At 30.6% G+C, this 23,037-nt stretch overlaps 1 protein-coding gene across 1 annotated transcript; it reads left to right on the plus strand.

Annotated features, from left to right (window-relative positions):
* Positions 1–15,528: 15,528 nt before the first annotated feature.
* Positions 15,529–17,540, plus strand: LOC126681142 (premnaspirodiene oxygenase-like). Its single transcript, XM_050376555.1, has 2 exons — positions 15,529–16,516; positions 16,597–17,540. Exons 1-2 carry the CDS (start codon positions 15,632–15,634, stop codon positions 17,221–17,223), a joined length of 1,512 nt encoding a protein of 503 aa, XP_050232512.1. The 5' UTR covers positions 15,529–15,631; the 3' UTR covers positions 17,224–17,540.
* Positions 17,541–23,037: the final 5,497 nt, after the last annotated feature.

A 23,037-nucleotide genomic window follows, 5' to 3' on the forward strand; every position in this document is an offset into this window, starting at 1 on the left:
AGACAACCAGTTAAGGAACTCAATTCGAATATCCGAACAGATAATTTTTGTTTGTTTTGTAATTAAAAGACAGAAATTAACAATTGTAATTTAAAGTGACTAAAGCTGTAATTCAAACGGTGTTTTAACAATAATGGGAAAAGCAGGGATTATTAATCTTCGTTATGCTGTTTACTTGATTTGGGTTATGGATTGTATTGTTCTGATGAGGTTCGAACTAATCTAAAGCACCTAAAATTCTCTCTCGAGCAATTACAGGCAAAAGCATTAAACTCACTAATACTAGATTAGTTATTCACTCTCGCACAATGATTAACCTATGTATAAATCAATTTAATAGTTGTTAAGCAAATTCAAAGAACCCGCACTCGTTAATTCACTCTCGCACAATTAACTCCTGCGTTCTTAATTATATTGTTCTATTCCAATTTTACTCTTGAGCTAAAACTAAAACAAATGGCATAGACTAAGTGATCAATTTAGGCTAAGCGTTAAGCACAATAATTAAAACCCATCAAAAACAAAAAACCCATAAATCCAATTCAATTAAACAGGCATAATTGCGATTAATAATCCCCAACGAAGGGTTTAGCTAGACATAATAATGAAATAACTAAAAACAATAATTAGCGAATTCATTCTGCGATTAAATAAATACTGAATTATGAAATTAATATCAATCGTACCTTGTTTGAAGTAATCTAATAATGAACAATGAAAATCCAGCGATAATAATGAAGAACGAATACTAAAATTGTAATAAACTATATTCTAATCTCAAAAACAAAGTCGCGAACCCTAATACAATGATTAAGAAAGGTATATATACTAAGTTTTCTTCTAATCTTCGAGCTCTATGAAATTCCCAAAATACCCAGGTCTTTTCTTGTCAATCAGGGGCCAAAACGTCATATTTATTGGCCGAAATCGAAGAGAGCACGACGTGCAAGGGGCCAGGGCACGTCGTGCCCTCCACATTACACCCCCGCACGACGTGCACAGTCAGACCGCACGTCGTGCGGTTCCATTTTTTTATAGGCACGTCGTGCCCTATGCCGTGCAATGGCTCGCCAAAAAGCCTGGACTCCCTTGGCTGACATGCTCTCAACGTGCACTGTAGGTGCACGACGTGCACTCATAGATTTTGGCTCCAAACCTTCAATTCTTGCTTCAAACGCTTCCCGAGTCTTCCGCAAGTGCAAAATCACTCTAATAAGCTCAAAAACCCATCCATTTACATGCATGTACCTGAAACGCTTGGACATAACAGTAAGAACCAAAACTAACACGATTTTGACATTAAATATGCAATAAAAAGACCTGAAAGTACCTAGAAAATAGGAGTATTTCTACGCACATCAAGTCTGTATGTGATTATTACTGATGGCTTCCTTTATTTTTTCCCCTTGGGATAATGATGCATGCTAATTTTGTTATTTTTGAGGTTTGACCGTTAGAAGTTATTTTTTCAATGAAAAATTTGTTTTTAAGTTAATAAAAAACAGCTTTTAGTTTGAAGTTTTCGAGTTTTTTTTCCCACAAACGGCATCAATTGATAGAATCAGCCTTTCGATTCGTTTGTAGCTTGCAAAATAGGGTAGAAACTAACTGGATGTGTTTGTCCGATTAACTGTCCGTACTAAAGTCAGTTTAGCTTTGAGCAGCGTTTTTAGTATATGAATCTAATTGTGTTCTTAGGCATATCTCAATCTCTTTATATATTAGTTGAGAGAATACCGAATAGACTTCGAATAAAAAAGTGATTCCTATTTAGTAGGGATTGAGCTTGAATAGGAAAGAGTTTCTTTATTCAAGAGAAAGTCTTATTCATAAATTAATATCTTCCTGAATAAGCTTATCTTCCTAAGTTGCAGTTTGTGTCTGAATAGAAAAGATATTCTGTAGATTCGGTCTTTAGGAAAGCCCTTAGGCGATGCGCTTTTTGCGAGTCATCAGGGATAGCGGTTCATCTGGAATTCGGCTAATTCTTCCTTTAGACTTGGCGAATCTCATGGATTCGGTTACCGATATTATCGGGTTCTTGTACTTCGGGCGAGAATTGGTGTTCTCCCGGAGGGTATATCTCATGAGACTCGGTTCTATTGTAGTTATGATAGGATTCGGTTTCCATCCGTTACGATCGTATTAATTATATTATGTAAATATATTATTAATTTTTTATTGATATAATATGTTAATTATATTATTAATTATATTATGTTAAGTTAAGTTTTATTGATATAATTATTTATTCATAATAAAATATTAATAAAATCATTTTCAAAAATAAAAAATATATATTCTGAGTAACTAAAAAAAACTCCCAATAAAATATAAGAACCAAAATTGTAACTTTTAAAGGGATTATAAGAGTATGGGTGGCAACATTAAAGTTATTTTTAGCCTTTTCCCTTATTTTATTGAACAACATGGGATTGTCAGTCAAACAAATTAATCTTTTATAACTAAAAATAATTAAACATCGTGTTTCACACGTAACTCGTAATATTAATCGTCAAATAATTACTATTATTTTTGTAATGGATTAAAGCAATTAAATTTATATATAATTAAGAATTATTTCTATAATTATATATAAATTGTATTTAAGTATAGAATATCAAATAAAAAATAAAGTGGTAGTTCATTAGAAATAATTTATTTTAATATAGGAAATGAAAATAAAAATATCAAATAAAAACAAAAATAGTAATTTATTAGAAGTAATTTATCTTAATTAGAATATTAAATGATTAAATAATAATTAAAATAGTAATAGTTAAATATTTATAATAATTAATTTTAGTTAATATTCTAAACAATTATCTTAATATAATAATATAAGTAGTTTATTTTAATTAATACTATAACTCAAATAATTGTTTCAATAATTTTTTAATTAATAATTATAGTTTATAATGTATAAAGGACCTTAATATAAATGTGTCTATTCTTCATTTGTGCTTTTATATATAATAGAGATGATATATTCCGCATAATATAAGGGTCGAGTATATAAATATCCACTACAAGAAATTTGATTTTTGAGAAACATCAGTCGTCGTTATGAAAACTCAAAATATGGGTGTTAAAAAAAATTAGCAACGATAAACGTGGTTGTACATGTTGGCGTAGTGTAATGGATTTCATAACGACGTTTTTAGTATTAGTCATTACTATATCTTTTACAAATCTATAAGATTGGTTGCTAAAAGATATTAATAATAAAAGCAAATAAATTATAGACCCTTGAAGTATATCATAATTAACAGTTTAATACCTCTTGTTTCAAAAGTCTACTTAGTGGTCCCTCAGTTTTAATCCCGTTAATTGAGAGATCCTTCTACTAATTTGAGAGACCAAATCGTTTAACGGCTTAAAACTCGGATATTTTTTTTTGGATAAATGATTATTGAATTAGCTCAACCACAAAGCAGTTTAAAACTCGAATATTAAATCATTTAAAAACTAGGGACCAAATCGTTTAATAAAATTAAAAGTGAGGGACGAAATCGTTCACAAAACTAAAGTGGGGTACCAAATCGTTTGAAAATAAATGTCGAAATCAACAGAAGGACCTAATAGTTAATGGAATTAAAACTGAAAGACCATTAAGTAGACTTTTGAAACAAGAGGTATCAAACTGATAATTATGGTATCTGCTCTAATAATAATAAAAATTTGTTATTAAAACATTATAATATTAATAATTATTTTAATATGTTATATAACTTTATATAGAATATTTTTTTTATTTTTATAATTAAAATAAAAATATTGTTAAATTTTAATATTTTAATATTTTTCACTTTTTCATTTACATATTACATAAAAGTAAAAAATTACTTTTATAGTTAAAGGAGGTTTTCTTTTATAATGAGAGTGCATCACTTTCATTTCATTTATTTTCAGTGCGAGATTTTAATTTTTCCTTCTTCTTTTAGCAACGGAATTATTTGTCGTTGTGAAATGGTAAAGCATAATGACATGATTAATCGTTGTAAAATAACTAATATTTAAAAGCGGCAAAAATTAAATTAATAGCTTTTAATAAAGACTTTATTAGGCGTTGTAAAATAATTATATTTAAAAACAATATTGAAATAGTCATTATAAAAAGTATATATATTATAACGATTTTAATAGTCGTTGTAAGGGACCGTTATCAAAAATCACTTTTCTTGTAGTGACCCTAAAATAAGGTTTGGTTTTCATATAGACATCACAAAATTTTTTGTGCAAAAATCTCTCAGAAAATTTAAATGTTTACATTTATGTCAATACCTAAAAATAACCATAATTTTAGCGAAGAAAGACAATATTATCCCTTATATGTGTCAACATTTCATTGGTCTCTATTTGAGTCGGTAAAATATTGGCATGGAAAATAAATTGTTTGATTTAACCAACCCATCGACCACCATCTCCGGCCGGCCATCGACCACCGCGTCTGGCCGAATTCCGGTGACCGGCCACACCTTCCTGATTGATGGTCAAAAATTGTTAACCAACGGTTAATGTAAGTCAAACTTCAAAAAAAAATATTAAAAATAAATATTTTGCTCTTGCCATGACTTGAACCAATGGCTTACAACCGACCCTCTAATAATTACTACTCAATAAATTAATAATTCTAATAATTAATCAAATTTTAAGTAACCAATTTCAATATTACGTCTTATAAAGTATTCAATAAATTAATAAATTTTAATTCATCATGTATATTAATTATCTGAGGATTGTATTGATGTCTATGACCATATGCTTTACCAATAAGACAAAGTGTGTTGTTGTTAGTTTTTACCATGTATATATTATATGCAATATACTTACATCAACTTTGACTTAAATTTACTTTCAGCAAAATATCAATTATTTTTTACTTAACATGTTTATTTTTAGTATCATAAATTTTAAATTAATTTAAATAATCTATTATAAAATTATAATCAAATAATTAAAAATTATAGTTTATATTGAGTTTTTGTTAATTCTAAGTTTATATTAAGTTTAGTTTTATAATAGGGTTAATTGCAAATTTATACACGAACTTTACCCTAATTTGCAATTACAACATAAACTTTGAAACTTGGCAATGTTAGTAACCAACTTTACACTTTTGGTAAATCGATACACCAAACACGAAAAACACTAACGTGGACATTGTAATATACTGCCATGTGTCGTTGGGTGATTGGTCGGTGTACCAATTTGCCAAAAAATGAAAGTTGGTTACTGACATTGCCAAGTTTTAAAGTTTATGATGTAATTGCAAATTAGGGTAAAGTTCGTGTATGCATTTGCAATTAACCCTTTATAATATAACCAACTAATATTTGTTGATTTATAATAATATATTATTTATGCTTATTTATTGACATTTAATAATCAGAGATTGAGTTTATAGAATTTTTTTATCAAAGGTTGAATTTAAAATTGATTTCAATCTTTTTTACATGTAGAGATTGAATTTATAATCAATTTATATTTGTGAGTTGATATATGGTTATAAAAATTTAGAATTAACAACGAGTTTATACATGGTTACAAAAATATATTTTAAACTAATAATTGTATATTTAAAATATAAAGTTGACAACGAGTTGATTAATAGTTATATGAACATTTATTTTTTTTACTTTATAATTAAATTTTTGATATTATAGATTTCAAATATATTATAAAATTTATATTTAAATTATAAAGTCCACTAAAAATTGATATATTTTCATATGAACACATGATAAAATTATAAATTTATAATTTAAATATAAAGTTGACAACGGGTTGATTAATAGTTACATAAACCTTCAATTATTTCTTTATAATTTTATTTTTAATATTATAGATTTCAAATAGATTATTTATAATAAACTATTTATTTTAAAATTTATAATCCGTATAAAAATTGTTTTCATTTTTAAATTTATTTCTGGTTGACAATAGATTTACATTTAGTTTACATGCAATCTTATACATTACTAAAATAAACGTATATATATTATAAAGAATAAATAACGACAACAAATATGTCATGCCATGGTGGCAAGGCTCAAGAGAAATTATATTATATTTAATTATTTTAATATCTAACCACTAGAGCTGATCGTTGACCGAGCAATTGATCGTTCTCCGGCAACCGACCACCATTTACCGTGCTGGATAACGACCGTGTCCGCCGGTGACCGACCATCGTCCACCGCTCGAACCGACCACTGTCCACCGCTCAAGCGACCACTCTTATGTAGACAAATCATTTCTATTTGGTCAGACCATTTTTGGTCTAGCCGCCAAATAATTCCTTACTCATTAACTCTTAATAAAGGGTAAAATAGGTCTAAAAATATTTAGAAGTATAAGTTAAAATAAAAGTTGAAAAACCAACCGGCGGACTTTGCACTAAATGTTGTTTTAGTCATTAACGTATATTTTTATATAAAAAAATGAAGCATATAATGCAATTTCTTCATAATATAATTGTTTAAGAATTACGGGCGTTTTAGATACAATGGAGTTAAACAAGCAAATAAAAAAGGAACTAGTTGCATGGAATAAACCTACCTACTCTATGATAATAAAAGTATTATTATTTTATCTAACAAATTGAAATGGGTAGTCAAACAAATCAATTTTTTATAGCAAAAAACAAATTAAGACGTATTTAGCACGTATCTTATAATATGACTCGTGAACTTAATAATGATAATTATATTTAAATTTAAATGCTTTAAAAGTCACAAACTTTCGTGTGTTTTTGGTGTTTAATACGAAATTTTACTTTCGGCATATAAATATATAAACTATTTAATTTTTACAATAATAATACGGACACCATTTTGACATAAAATGACACCGTTTTTGACCTAAAACAGCACCAATTTTGATCTAATACAACACTGCTTTTTAAAAAAAAAATGAAAATATGGTCATATGCAAAAATTAGATAATTCGTGCATTTAAATGCCAAAATTAAAAGTTCATGTTAAATATCAAAAACATACAAAAACTGGTGACTTTTTGTGTATTTAAGCCGTATATTTATTATGAATTAAAGTAATTCTATTTATATTAATTTTAAATTATGTTTATAATTATAAATTAGTTTAAGTATAAAATAGGGTTAAGGTGCCAAAATGACCCAAATATTTACTCTCCGACTCACCTGCCTGCCTAATGTCTTTCGAGTCTAAAAATGACCCTAACGTTAACAAAGTGAAACAAATATACTCTTCATATAACGGTAGCGTGTCTGAACGTTAACTCGGATGATATGGCATACAATTAATTAGCCGTTGCCCTAATATTTTTCGAGTCTCAAAAATGACCCTAATGTTATCATAATATAACCCTAATGTTAATAAAGTGGAACAAATATACCCTATGTCTAATGGTGGAGGGTATATTTGTTCTACTTTAATAAGGTTAGGGTCATTTTTGAGATTCGGTGTTGTGAGATTAGTCGCAGCGGAATAGCATAAAATAATTAGGAAATCAAGCTTATGGCAAAATATAGAATCGAACTAAAAACAAACACAAGATTTACGTGGTTCGTCAATTACAACTCCACGGGCAAAGGAACGAGTTTTATTCACTAATAGATGAAGAATACAAAAGAACGGTAGAGATTTTTCTAATGCCCAAACCTAACAATAAACCCAAATAATGCTTTGGTCGTACTAATCTGCCTCACACCCTTAAATTATACAAGCCATGAGCTTGTCTATTTATAGTGTTCTAAATAGGTCAAAAGAATAAGAAGTTCAAATCCGAAAAGAATTTAGACTTCCTTTTCCTACACAAACCCAATAAAGACATAATCAACATCCAATACATATTAGGATGAATTAAAGTCCTAAACTAATTAGAATTTTAGGAACAATCCTAACAATCTCCCCTTTAACTAGAATTCTCTTGCATCTTCAATAAATTAGAATGACAACCAAACTCCACCTTCTCCACTTCACCATAACAGGTTACTACAATTGAGAAATTCCAAACAAGCCCAAGAACGTCTTGAACTTGCAAAATGATACAATAGATAAATCAAATAACTTATCAACCAATTGGCACGCAGTTGCGAATTTGTTGGCCTTGATCTTGGCTATGTCATCAGTAGAATCTGACGAAAGAGACGAAGTCGTAACTGATCCATCAATCTCATACAAACGACCAACTCTATGAGCTTTCAATAACACCACAGCATCTTTCACAATATCCAAAACCCCATTCCTGCCATAAAACTCATATCCACAAATTTCTAAAGTAGATAGAGAGATAAGATTCTTACGCATTTCGGGAACATGTCGAACGTCGGTGAATGTTCTAACTTTTCCATCATGCATCTTGATCTTGACTGAACCAATGCCCAAAATTCTGCAAGTTCGACCATTGCCCATAACTACAACTCCACTATCAACTATGTTGTAGTCGGAAAACCAATCGAAATTGGCACAAATGTGATATGAACAACCCGAATCTGCATAAAATTTTGAACTTACAGATTTCTGCTGCACTTTTGGACCAAGCCGGTTCTCTGGGTTAAACCGGTTGTAGAACCGGCTCCCCCTAAAACCTGAATCTCTACTCCAAACTGCTAACACATCTTCATGGTCCTCATCTGATTCATCTTCAACAATATTGGCTTGAACGTTAGGCTTTCGGTAGTTTTTGCTTTTTGGATTTTTCCAACAATCAATCTTTAGATGCCCCTTCTTCTTGCAATAATTACAAGTAGAGTTTTTGTGTTCCGGACACTTGTTATCGTAATCTGTCTTCATGCTAGTACTGATTGTAAAGGCAGTATCAGACATTTGACTAGCATTCCCCATTAGCTCCTTATCCATTAACTCCTTCGAAAATAGGGCAGATTTAACTCCCTCAACAGAAAGCGTATCATGATTAAATATTAAATTTTCACGAAATTGCTTATAATCAGAAGGTAATGAACGAAGCAACATAAGAGACAGATCTTCTTCATCATATTTAATATCCAGACTCTCCAAATCCATTATAATGGAATTGAATTCCCCAAGGTGTGTTTTCAAAGACGTACCTTCAGCCATATGGAGCATATGTAGACGATTTTTGACAACAAGTTTACTGGTGAGATTTTTCTTCAAGAACCGTATTTCAAGTTTCTTCCACAAATCCAAAGCGGATTTTTTGCGTAGAACTTCACGCAAAATATCATCAGATAAACATAGTCGGATGGTAGATAGAGCTGTCTCATCCAAATCTTCAATCTCGTCTTCAGTCATCTTCTCTAATAGCTTCTCCTTCTCCAGTAATGCTTTTCGCAATCCAGCTTGTGTTAAACAGTCACGCATCTTGATTTGCCATAAGACAAAACTCTTACTCTTAGTGCGATCAAACTTCTCAATTTCAAATTTTGTCATAGCCATATCAGAAAATTTCCCAAATAAATCCGAAATCAGAACTGTCGCTCCGATACCACTTGTTGTGAGATTAGTCGCAGCGGAATAACAGAAAATAATTAGGAAATCAAGCTTATGGAAAAATATAGAATCGAACTAAAAACAAACACAAGATTTACGTGGTTCGTCAATGACAACTCCACGGGAAAAGGAACGAGTTTTATTCACTAATAGATGAAGAATACAAAATAACGGTAGAGATTTTTCTAATGCCTGATAGGAGTATTTTACTCCTATCTTTAGTGTCGTTTCCGCATGCTTTATTAACGTTTTATCACGGTTTTATGGTATTTCGAATGCCTTATTACGTGTTTTAGTATTTCAGGTACTTAGGAGCATTGCGGAAGCATTTTGGTGCAAAAGTTGGAAAAGACGACAAAAGCGATGCGGAAGCTCATTTGCAAATCTGAAAAGCTGACCCCTGGGCACTAATTGACCAATTTGGACTAGCTAGAAGCCTCAAATGAACTTGTTATCTTCATGAAAGTTAAAGTAGACGTCCTAAGCTTTCCAAAGGTTCAAGAATCAACTCAATCGGACATTTCTACATCGAGTTACGAAGGTTTGAAGATCGAGATCCAGAGCAGAAAATGGCAGCTCGAATCAGGCTCTTCATTAAGCCCAAGGAGCTCTATTCGAGCTTGGGCTTGCTGGAATGGGGAAATCTTATTTCAAGATGCAACAAGGCTTTATTAATTTGCTATTTTGGGCCCAACACTTGTGTAAATGAATGTTTGTCTTTTTCCTTCTTTTGTAAGTACTATATAAGGAGCCTTTTCTCTATTTTAGGGATAAAAGATTTCCCTAGACTTTATTCTATGATTGTACTTTTAAATCTTCTCCTAATTTTAGAAATCCCTAAATTTTAGTCCCAGATTTTTATATTTCCATCATTGTTGAGATCTTTGAAGCTTCATTGAATGAACAAGTTTTATTTTCTATTACAACTCTTATTTGTGGGTTTTTCATCTTCTTGTAAGTACTCTTTAACCATGCCTTCCATTTATCATTTTGTTAATTTAGCTCTTGGTATGTGTAACTAATCCCCCATGTTTGGGGGTTGAGATGATTTCCTTCTTGTTATGTTAAATGGTATGTTTGATTGGTTAAATGCTTGTTCTAATTCTAGTTCCTAATGCTTGTGTTAGCCTAGCTATCTAATGCATGATTTAGTGTTTGCTTGACTCATTGAGAAATGGTTAGGTGAATAGACTTTGGAATTAGAAGCCTAGATTGTAATACCACGAGAGTGGATTAGGATTTAGGTGACCTTGAGTTTGTTGATTAATTGATGTTGGGTAATTGGTTTTGTTTAGTATCATGAGAGTGAGTTAGGCATTAATTGATTACTTGATGATTGATTTTGTCGTTCTTAGAGGCTCGAGAGAGCGGGAACGGTGCGCTAGGCACAACTCGGCCCTTGCTAGATACCAATTCATCCATTACTATGTATGCATGACCTAGGAATGATTTCAACCCCTAGACATCTTTTACTTATTGATTAAACTCGTTCTTATTATAGTTGCTTGAATTGTTAGTTTAATTGTTTAGTTGTTCAGTGCCTATTTAGTGTTAATCTTACTTGAACTTCAACCATTCGTGTTTCGCTAAACGAATTGAATCGCAACTAAAGTTCATTCTCATCAATCGCTCTAGATTCACTCCTCGTGGGATCGATTCCGACTTCCGGATTATTACAAGTTGCGCTTTTTGCTCAACAATGCCCAAACCCAACAATAAACCCAAATAATGCTTTGGTCGTACTAATCTACCTCACACTCTTAAATTATACAAGCCATGAGCTTGTCTATTTATAATGTTCTAAATAGGTCAAAGGAATAAGAAGTTCAAATCCGAAAAGGATTTAGACTTCCTTTTCCTACACAAACCCAATAAAGACATAATCAACATCCAATACATATTAGGATGAATTAAATTCCTAAACTAATTAGAATTCTAGGAATAATCCTAACATTCGGAAAATATTAGAGGGCCATGTGAGACATAGTGTAAACATTAAGATCATAAAATATCAAATAACAATGAAGTTCAAGGGTTTATCTGGATGAAGATTTCAAGATAAAAGATCTTGGATCTTTAAATTTTTTATTAGGAATTGAAGTAGTAAGGTCCGAGGCAGGAATCAACATGTGTCAAAGGAAATATGTCTTGGACTTGCTTTAAGAAACTGAATTCTTAGGATCCAAGCGAGCCTCCACTCTGCAGAAACAAAGTTGATCAAAGAAGTTAAATTTACTGCCTATTCTGATACTACAACATAAAGAAACTTATATCTATGGTGCAACAAACTAGATTGCTCCTTTTCAGTTTAACAATTGTCTCAGTTTTTAGATTGTCTTGCTGAGATTTACTATGCTGCCATCTCCAAAATAGTAAGATATTTGAATAAATCACTTGGACATGGGTTGGGTTGTTCTTCCCAGCAGCTAATTCACATCAAATGAAAGATTTTTCAAATTCAGACTGGGCCGTCACATGCCTTGATATTAGGAGAACAATCACATGCTTCTATATTTTTTCTTGGAGAAGCTTCAGTTTCATGAAAAATAAAAAAACAAGCACTCCAAGGAATACTAAAATTAGCAACAAATATTTTGCTGCTAATAGTGCTAAAATTGTTGCTATTGACATATAACAACAATATAAATTATAGCATGTTGCTGCTAATAAAACGTTGTCTTAAGTTTTTGACAATAAAATTTTCTATAAAATACTGCTATAGCTTAACTAATGGGAGACTTTTAAAATTATTGATGCAAAATGTTATTTTAGCAGCAAAAAAACTTAGCTGTAAAATTATTATTACCAAATCAGTATTTTTTATAGTGAACCCGCATTATCTAAGTCTAGTGAAGAGGCGCCGCAGAATATAGGACATTAGCAAATATTGCTTGTGATCTTCAATGGATTCATTATTTGTTGAGAGACTTATAAGTTGATTTAAGTTCAGGTACAATGATCTACTGTGACAGCCAATCTACATGACACATAGCACACAACACAGTACTTTTTTTTTTTTTTTTTTTTTAACAGAGGTAGATATAAAAAAGAAAAAATTACAATTAGCTAAAAAAATTATAAACCAAAGAAAAAAGTATTACGAAACCCACACAACACAGTACTTCATAAGAGGATCAAGCATACAAAAATAGGTTGTCACTCTTTAATGAGAATTTTGGTAATTTGTAGCCTCAATTCCAAATTCAGTCATTTTGTCATCTTTTTTAGATTATAAAAGGCCATAATATAAAAGGTGAGATTTTATTTGCAAATTTTTTAGACGTTGGAATTTAATATGCCTGTCACATCTATACTATATATAAAAGCACAGATCGAGAGGGGGACAGACAAATTTACTGAATAATTCTTTTCAGTTTACTACTAAATAAAGGTATTATAGTCATTAACTAATTAGTTATTTAATTAATCACTATTGTAATTAAAGTTCTAATTAGAATAGGTAGCTAAATTATCTCCAACCTCCAAATTAATAGGAATACCTATCTTTTAGTTTGATTGAACTATAAAATTAAATTTCCATCTTATATTTTTAAAGATATTATTAATAAAATTAAGTTAATTATTTAATTATGGTTATTATAAAACCAAAAGAGGAATAAATTCAGCATGGAAAAAAATTTAATAACCGGATATATTATATTTACTTTTACTATTAATTATAAATAAAAAATTGATATAATTATAATAAATTTATTAATATGTTCATTGAGTAGTTACGCTACGAGCCACGTGCATAGCACGTAATGCGAAACTAGTATGCAAAAAATGGCTGAAAAAACGATTTGGGCTACAACATGCGAAAATAGAAAAGGTTAGGATTTATTTCATAACATTTTAAACGTTAGGCTTAAATCGCAAAAAAAAATGAAACGTTAAGCTTTATTTTGCTAAAACCCCTAAATAAAAAGAGTATGTGAGGTATTTTTGAATGATTAAGTCAAAAATAAAATTTACATCAAAAATTTACAAAAGTACTCCTTGGAGAGTCATAAAAAAATATACTAAAATTATTGGAGTATTTTTTGACAAAAAATTGTAAATAAAATTAAATTTTTTGAGAGAATATATAATTTCGCCTACGGGCTCTAAATAATGGAATTCAAAGAAGGACGAAGTAAACAAAAAAATAAACAAATGAAATAAACAAAACATACAAAGTTGAAGAACGTTATAATAATTGTATAATTTACCATTGTTAATTAATGGCGAGAGAGTCTCAGTAGAGGTGGTCATGACTCATGAGCCGAGTTGAACTATAAACTGGCCGGAACCGGCCCGGTTAAATACGGTCCGGAACCAGTCAAATTCTGAACCGTGACTAAATCAGCCCAGTATCGCTGGGAGGCAGATTCGGTTCGGTTCATATTTTTGGAACTAGATCCATCGATTAATTTGATTCCAAACCGTAGGCTCCTGTTTCACCGTTTATTTTTTAAAATAAATACTTTAAATTATTTTTTATTACACACACACACACACATGATTGTTTATTAATATATAACATATTATATTTATTATGATATATACTATTATATTTATATTTATATTATTTATTTGTTTATTTTCAATATATATTAATTTTTAATTCTTTTAAATACTAATCACTAATTTTAATTTATTTTTATAGCAATATATAATCATATCAACCATATATAAATAATTAATTATCAAAATATATGATAAATTAAATATAGGTTTTAATTTTAAGTATAATTAATCATTTATTTTAAGTAAAATTTCAATTTTAACTTGATTTAAGAACTTTAAATTTTTTTAAAATTTTTTAACTGTCAAAATCGGAATCGTGAAACGGAACCGGCGGATTCCAAATCGATATGAAACTGCCTAAAGAACTTAGGACCGGTTCAAATATTCCTTGAACCGTGATCCGGCAGCTTCGAACCAAACTGCCGGTTCATGAACATGGCCACCTCCAAATCTTACTTTTTAAGTTCCATCCAACGAAAGATATTTTTTATCCCTGTCTTCAGTAAAAAAAAAGGAACGAAACAAAAAAAAACAATTAAATAGAGGCAATGTAAGAAAATTGTGAACTGCAGACACTTCAGTATGGTTTATGGAAAATTTGTTTTCAAAATTGCCGGCTCTATTGTCTACATGTGTAGCTAGGAACATAAAATGATAATTTATAATTTTAGAAGCTGATCGAGATGTTGAACGCCAAACTTTAAAAAAAATTGAGAATTTTTTAATAATGTAATAGGGGTCATTTTACTGTACCAGTCAAGTTTAGATACCCAGGATTTTAAGACTGTCAAATTATTTTGTATTTAATTAATCCAATCGTTGATTGTTTTACCTGTAACCTAATAAACCTGTAACAACAAGAGTAAATTACTCTAAAACCCCTCATGTTTGTCATAATTCACAGTTTTGATATCTTTTGTTTGAAAATCAAACGATTTGGTATTTCAGTTTTGATTTTTTTTTTAAACTATAAGGCACTTTTGTTAGTTCCATTAATAATTTGATATTTACTTTCATACGATTTGGTACCTTAGTTGTAATTATATAAACATTTTGGTACCTCACTTTTAATTATATTAATGAGTTGGTACATGTTTCAAACGATTTGTTACCTCACGTTTCATTTCGCTAACGATTTGGTACCTACATTTAATAGAAGGGCTTTATAGTTTATAAAATCAAAGCTGAGGCACCAAATCGTTTAATTTTCAAATAAAGGGTACCAAACTGTGAATTATAACAAATATTTGGGATCTTAGAATAATTTGCTCAAAAAAAAATAATCCTTATCAACTTGTTAACCATTATAATTAATTTTGATTTATTGTCAAACAAATCAAAAATTAATGTTTTTCATACAAGTTTTACATTTAACATACACAGTAGGTAGATTTATAATAAGATAAAATTTATAATTTTGTCGTAAATAGAAATCGACTGCTAAAATCTCAGGTATTAGAATATACATATATAATTTTATGAACGAACATATATTAAAAAGTCATAAGAAGTAGTAAAACTCGAGTACTCTAGCTAACCCTCTTTCGAGAAAAAAATATGTTTATACACTATATATAAAGGCCAGGAGAGGAGACAATCTTCTTCATTCAATAATCACCTCTCTTCATTCAATAATCACCTCTCTTCATTCATTAGCTATTAACAAAATGTTGGCATTTCCATTATTAGTGCTAATTTGTGTGTTGTTTATGGTGAGGGCGCTGTGGAAGAAGTTAAAGAGCAGCAAACCAGCTCTAAACCTACCCCCAGGACCATGGAAACTTCCCATTATAGGAAATATACACCAGTTAATCGGCGGGCTACCCCACCATAAGCTCGGAGCCTTGGCGAAGAAATATGGCCCTGTTATGCAGCTTCAGTTCGGACAAGTTCCGACTGTTGTGATCTCTTCACCTGAAACTGCGAAACAAGTGATGAAAACACACGACACCATCTTTGCACAAAGGCCCTTCCTCATAGTCTCTGACATCATATTTTATAAGGGTTTGGATCTTGGTTTCGCACGATACGGTGATCACTGGAGGCAAATGCGGAAAATCTGCATCTTAGAGCTGCTTAGTGCGAAACGTGTGCAATTGTTCCGACCAATCAGAGAAGAAGCAGTATCGAATCTCATCGCTGACATTTCTTCCAACGCCGGATCTACTATCAATCTTACACAAATGTTAAATATATTGTCGTCCACTCTCATTACAAGAGCAGCATTCGGAAAACAATGCACTATCGATCAAGAAAAATTCATTCCGCTTGCTGCAAAAGTTACGGAGATGATGGTCGGCTTTAACATTGCTGACCTCTTCCCCTCTATCAAATTGCTCCATGTCATTACTGGAATTCGTTATAGACTCACGAAATTGCACAAAAAAGTTGATGCTGTGCTTGAGAACATAATCAATGCTCATAGGATTGCAAGGGCCACATCTAAGATTGCAATGGAGGATGAAGATATCGTCCATGTTTTGTTAAATCTTCAAGAGCAAGGAAATCTTGAACTTCCTTTAACAACCGACAGTATCAAAGCCGTTATACTGGTAATTATACGTTCTTTCTTCATCATTGTCATATATATATACACTACTTACTTAGATCTATAATAAAAATATTGCTGCAGAACATGTTCCTTGGAGGGATTGATTCGTCGGCTTTGACTTTAGGATGGGTGATGTCGGAATTGATCAAGAATCCGAAGGCCATGCATAAAGCACAGGCAGAGGTTAGGCAGATTTTCAAAGAGAAAAAAATTGTTGATGAGATAGATATTGAGAAGTTAAAGTATTTAAAGCTTGTCATTAAAGAAACATTAAGAATGCATCCTCCTGCTCCATTAGTACCTCCCAGAGAAGCTAGCAATGAATGCCAAATCGACGGGTATGACATACCCGCCTTGTCCAGACTCTTTGTGAACGTATGGGCCCTCGGTAGGGATCCTAATCATTGGATTGAACCCGAAAGTTTTATACCAGAGAGATTTGAGGAAGGTCTAGTTGACTACAAAGGAAATAATTTTGAATATTTGCCATTCGGCGGTGGAAGAAGGATATGTCCCGGTATATCATTCGCCATGGCGAATGTTGAACTTGCACTCGCACAGTTACTCTTTAGCTTTGACTGGGAGCTTCCTCTTGGTATGAAGAGAGAAGAACTGGATATGACAGAGGTATTTCTCACTGCAACAAAAAGGAAATATGACCTATACCTAGTTCCTATTCCATACTCTCCTACTAATCAAAACACATAGTTAGAGGTGCCGTTACTTTTTTTGTCAAAGATAATAAGCAACTCTTTCGAGTCTGAATTGTTAGTTGTTAGTTACGGAACCGTAGTTCGAACCCACAACCTCTCAATGCACTTAGAGACGTCTTAGTCATCTAGACTAGGCCCACATTGGCGGTGCCGTTACTTTACCCACAAACCATTGTTGTTCTAAATCTATATAATGTGTGTTCTTGCATTTTCATGGTTATTACGTACCAGTTGCTCCTTTTCCTTAGAGTTATCTGTTTCATGTTAATTTGTTGTTTCAATGAAAGTTTTATGCTCAATTATTTATTGATATATCAGCCGTTCTGAATGATTTTAAGCTTATCGAAATTTCAATCTGACATTCAACTTGCTCTTTAAATAAAAAATTATATAATATATGAACTTTTATAATTAAAAAGGTTAAATTATTATTTAAAAACCATTTAGTGATAATTTAAAAAATAAAATAAATATTAAAGGTCACTTTAAATTTTTTTCATTTCATAATGGAGAGTGTGTCTTACTTTCGGAGGTGAAAATGCGGAAGGAGAAATTCGACCCGGTTCAATATAGTTCACTGTGAGGATGACCTTTTTGGTCTTTCGTGCCAAGTTGAAGAGGTGAATTGATCATTTATATGACTTTATATGATTTATTATTTTGGAAAATTTTCTTTGGTTCGTATTATTTATTATTTTAAAATATCAATAGAATATAAATATATCAATAAAATATTAATTAAGTGAAACTAAAAAATCTAGTCAAACTTAAAAACAGTAATAATTAGTATAACAATTTAGTAAGAGTTTATATAAATCAAAACATAATTATTATTTTTTTAATCTATATAAAATAGTTAAAAGCGACAAATATTATGGATCGGAAGGAGTATATTTTTATATTTAATTTTAAACCATTAATATGTTAGATTTAAATATTACTTTTTTAAAATTTATATGTAATATGTTAATAATAAAAATAAGTTTTTTTATATAATATTTAAATAAAATAATTTTAAATTTCAATAACTTTTAAAATTAATTGATTATAAATAGAATGTACAAAAAAATTCTTCAAGTTATTAAGGAAGGAGCATATAAGCCATATTAGTTTTTTTTTGGCCACTTAAGCCATCAATATTTTTAAATGGTAAAAATAAACCTCACACTAAAAAGCACCATAGAAATAACTAAATATGTGAGGAGTCAAGTGTCCAAAAAATAAACTAAATGAGTTTTAAAGCTCTTATCAAAAATATTAAGGGTTATTTTTGCATCGTTTAAAAATGTTGAGGGCTTAAATGGTCTAAAATAAACAAAAAAGAGCTTATGTTCTCTTTCTAGATCAATTGAAGGGGTTTTTCAGGAACCTAGAGCCTTAATTATACTAATGAGTCAATTTATTAATATGGCTTAAAAATATGTGCATAATAAATATTTTAATATCTTAGATATAAATTTAAATAATATCTATATTTATATATTAAATTACATTACATTACATTAAAATAAATATTTTTATTTATTGAATATTATTATAAATATTCTGCTTTAAATGAATTGAATAAATTTCGTATAAACTAGTGTATGATTTATATAACTGTTTACACCGACCTAAAAATAGAAGGGTTTTTTAGATAAATACCAAAAAAAGATAAAATATTCTCAAGAATACTACCTCAATGTTTTTTTTTGAAAAATACAATCTGTACTTTTTTTTTTGAAAAATAACTTTTGTTATTCTCAAAAATATCTTTTTTAATCTCAGGAATACGATTTTGGTTATCCAACGGTATACTAACACCGTTGGTTAACCAACATATAAAACTATTACAAATTTAAACCTCCATCTTTATTAAACTAGTTGAAAATTCTATTACAAATCCCTCCGCCTTCATCACCGCAAGAATAATCGTCAAATAAAACCTAAATCGTCTTTTTAAAATTAAAATTATTGATTAACCATTTGTTAACCAACAAGGTACTAAAAACAAGGTCATTGGTGTACTATTAGTACACCATTGGTTAACTAGCAACAAACATAAAATTCAGCAACTATTTACTAACGATTTTATTAACGATATATTCAAAATAAAAATTACAGGTTACCTAACAGTTTACCCAATATTAACCATTGGTTATCCAACATCTAAAAATATTATAATTCTCACAAGCATTTCTTCAAACACCTAGAGTGCAACATATTGTGCAACACAAAAAAATCGAACCACAAACATAAAATTCAACAACTGTTTACAAACGATTTTATTAATGATATATTCAAAACAAAAATTACAGGTTACCTAACGGTTTACCCAATGTTAACCATTGGTTATCCAACACCCAAAAAATATTACAATTCTCATAAGCATTTCTTCAAACACTTAGAGTGCAACATGCTGTGCAACACAAAAAATCGAACCACCATTCATCAACAACATCGTTCACAAAAGAAAAAAAAATGGATTAAACAACACACAAAATGTGATTAACCCAAAATATTCACATTAACAAAGGATTAGACTGAAATCAAACTTCGGATCCGCCCATGAACCCTAATTTCCTTCACCATTTTTAATGATTCTGCTGTGGAAAAAATATTTGTAATTTTCTGGAAACGTAGGCAATCTCTTCACGAACGGCGATGGCAACAGACTTACGACGGCGCCGATGGTTTGGTGACGATTGTTTAAGAGGGAGAACGCGACATTCAAGGTGGTTGCTTCTGTGGTTGCCGCTTGACTGCTCCAATGATGGCGGAGGGCTGCCGTAGGAGGCGAACTTACAACGATTTCTGCTCTGTCAGCGATATATGGCGGCACGGCACTGGTATTTCTCTTCAGCTGATCCGAGGAAGAAGAAAAAATGGAGAATACTGCTAAGATCGTATTTGTCTAATTTAGAAAGCATAAAAATCAAAAAAAAAAAGGAAGGAAATGTAATTCTCTAAAATGAAACTAAGCAGCGTATTTGTCTAATTATTTTGGGTTAAACCCGTGTTTTGTCTAATTAAGTCAAAATAGAAAAGGCATAAATGGGCTTATCCAGATTTAAGACCCATGAAAATATATTTTTATTAATTACTAATAGTTTATTTCAAATTGGAGATTTGTTCTAACTAAAACTGTATTTCTTACAGCATCTCCAATCGAATGCTACTTTTTATGTTAAAGTTAGCATAAAAAAGTAGGAAAATGCAATAGATAGCATAGCATTTCAAATTTTACTCCAATGCACAAAGTTAAAAAAAATGTTATAATTATTTATTAAGATAATTATCTCTTAATTTTATTAATTTCTAATTATTTAATAAATTTTTTAATTAAATATTCTAAACTAAAATTTATGTAATATTTTTTTTAATTTAATAATGAGTTTTTCAAAAGATATAATTAAAAGGATCGATGAATTATATAAAAATAAATTATTTAATTTTTTTTATTATATTGATGTACGGTCTAATATTAAAAAATTAAATCGATGTTGTAAAGTTAAATAGAAGCACAAAATTTAAAATGAAAAAAGTTAAAAAAAATAAAAAAAAGTAGGTTAAAATAATAAATGCAAAAAATGACTGTGGTAAATTTATAATTAATAGTGAATTGCTATTGGTTATTGAATTTTAGCATATGCTATAGTCTGTGCTAAATTTACCACGTGATATAGCATATGCTAAATTTAGCACAAACTATAGCACTGCATTGGAGATGCATTTTAAGATTAAATGCTAAATTATGGCATTAGCACTTCATTTTAGCATTGCATTGGAGATGCTATTATATATTTAGAAATAGGAGTTAGATTATATTCTATTTAGAATTTTTGCTCCATATAAATTGTGGGGATTAACTATTATATTTTTTATTATTCAAATCAATCAAACAAAAAGCAAAACTTTGTACTGTTTATCCCCACAATCTCTTAATTGCTGTAATTTAGAAATAGTTTTGATATAAATTTTGTTTGAGTTTTTTAACTTTCAAATTAATCCTTATAGTTTTTTTGGTTAACTTTATTAACCTAAAAACTCTATGTGACTCTGTACACTGATTTGGTTAAAGTATCAAACCTGAACAGTACCTATCTAAAAAATTAAAGATTTGATCAAAGATTTATTTCCGTGCGAGCAAATTTGGAGACTCCACTAGAGACTAGTTAATGGCTAGCACAAAAACTGACCTTTCTAAAGACAATTACAGGCAAACTCATTTCAACGCCGAGCTCAATTGGGAAGAAAGAGTATTAACGGATGAACTAGACTCATATATCATAGCAATCATGGCAGAAAAAAAGAAGCAAGGGACACAGCCAACAAAGGGGACTCTAATACCCCATGCTGATGGAACGAACTCGAGTTCTGCGGCCAAGAACTCCAATATCAATATAGAGAATGCGTTAGCTGATTATACACGCAAACTCCCACCAACTCGCCCATCCTTTATCACAAGCCAATTTTACGAACATGAGGGACAAAATTGTTCAGGAGAATTGGCACATGTTTGATAGGGCGATGCAACAAATATCGAAGTAATGAAGGCGGCCATGCCTGATCAAGTGGCGGTCCAAAGGTAAATTAGAAATAATTTGGATAGGTTGAATAGCACAATGGAGAAATTGGATAAGCTCTTTTCTTGACAGTCTGTGGCCAAACAGAGGCCGGTCATACCCAAACACCGAATAGGATCGCATATCAGGATTTTGGCCGAGAAGGGACAACAGTTGAATAAGATAGGTTTCACTTACGGCTCAGTGAAGTTGCTGATAAGGCCTAAAGGGGAGCCCACCCACAAGGGCAAAAAATTTGCACCAAACATAGGAAAACCTTAGGTTAATAGACCTCTAATTAATTTGAAAGAGGTCGCTTCTAATGGTGAATGCACACCCATGGAGGAGGGAAAGTCAAATGTTTATAACCGAGGGCAATTCTCGATGAGCTAGAAAAACATAGTGTAGATCTCAGGCCAATGTCTCGCCAGTCTTACATAAAACCTTATCGTGATTTGGTTAAGAAGTTGTATCCATTCCCAACACTACTAGAAAACAGTCATTTAGCAACGGATTTTTCCGTCGCTAAATGACCAAAATCCGTCGCTAAAATCCGTCGCTAAGCACGTTTAGCGACGGAAATAGTATGTCGCTACATTTTTTGTCGCAATGTTTGATAACGACGGAAAAAAAAATTGCGACGGATTTTGGTCTCGGTTTTAGCGACGGAATTTTAAATCTGTCGCTAGTTAGCGACGGATTTAAATCCGTCACTAATTTTTAAAAAAAAATAAAAAATAAAAATTACATCGTAAAATAGATTTTTTATTTAATCAATCACTCATCCGCGCACTCTGTCACTCTCCCACCCGAGTTAAATCACCCACCCGCATACACCTGTGTCAATTTTCGATAACTTCCCAGTAGGTCACCCATCCTTCCATTGCTCCCACTCAAGACTCTTTAACCTTGTAGTTCTTCCGCGCATAACTCCACCTGAACCATCCCATATTCATGTTATATATTTATGTATATTATACTTAAATGTAACTAAAAACAACAAATATTTGTTTCCGTAATTTAATCCCGTATTCTAAGATAATTTTTTTTTATAATTAATAAAAAAAATTATAATTAATATTTTTTAAAAATATTTATATAGTTTAAATAAATAAATAATATGTATCTATTATTTCATAAATAAGGATTAATCATAATTTTATAAATAAAAACGTTATATTAAAATAATATAAATTTAATTAAAAAATTTAATAACTATTTTTTATTAAATACTATCTTAAATAATATTTGATACCTTTTAATTT

This window comes from Mercurialis annua, linkage group LG5, assembly GCF_937616625.2.
Source record: "Mercurialis annua linkage group LG5, ddMerAnnu1.2, whole genome shotgun sequence".
In the NCBI taxonomy this organism is placed as follows: Eukaryota; Viridiplantae; Streptophyta; class Magnoliopsida; order Malpighiales; family Euphorbiaceae; genus Mercurialis; species Mercurialis annua.

Coding starts and splice junctions, on each gene's coding strand:
- LOC126681142 (XM_050376555.1), top strand. CDS start 15,632: ATGTTGGCATTTCCATTATTAGTGCTAATTTGTGTGTTGTTTATGGTG. Junction 16,517..16,596: donor GTATCAAAGCCGTTATACTG/GTAATTATACGT, acceptor ATATTGCTGCAG/AACATGTTCCTTGGAGGGAT.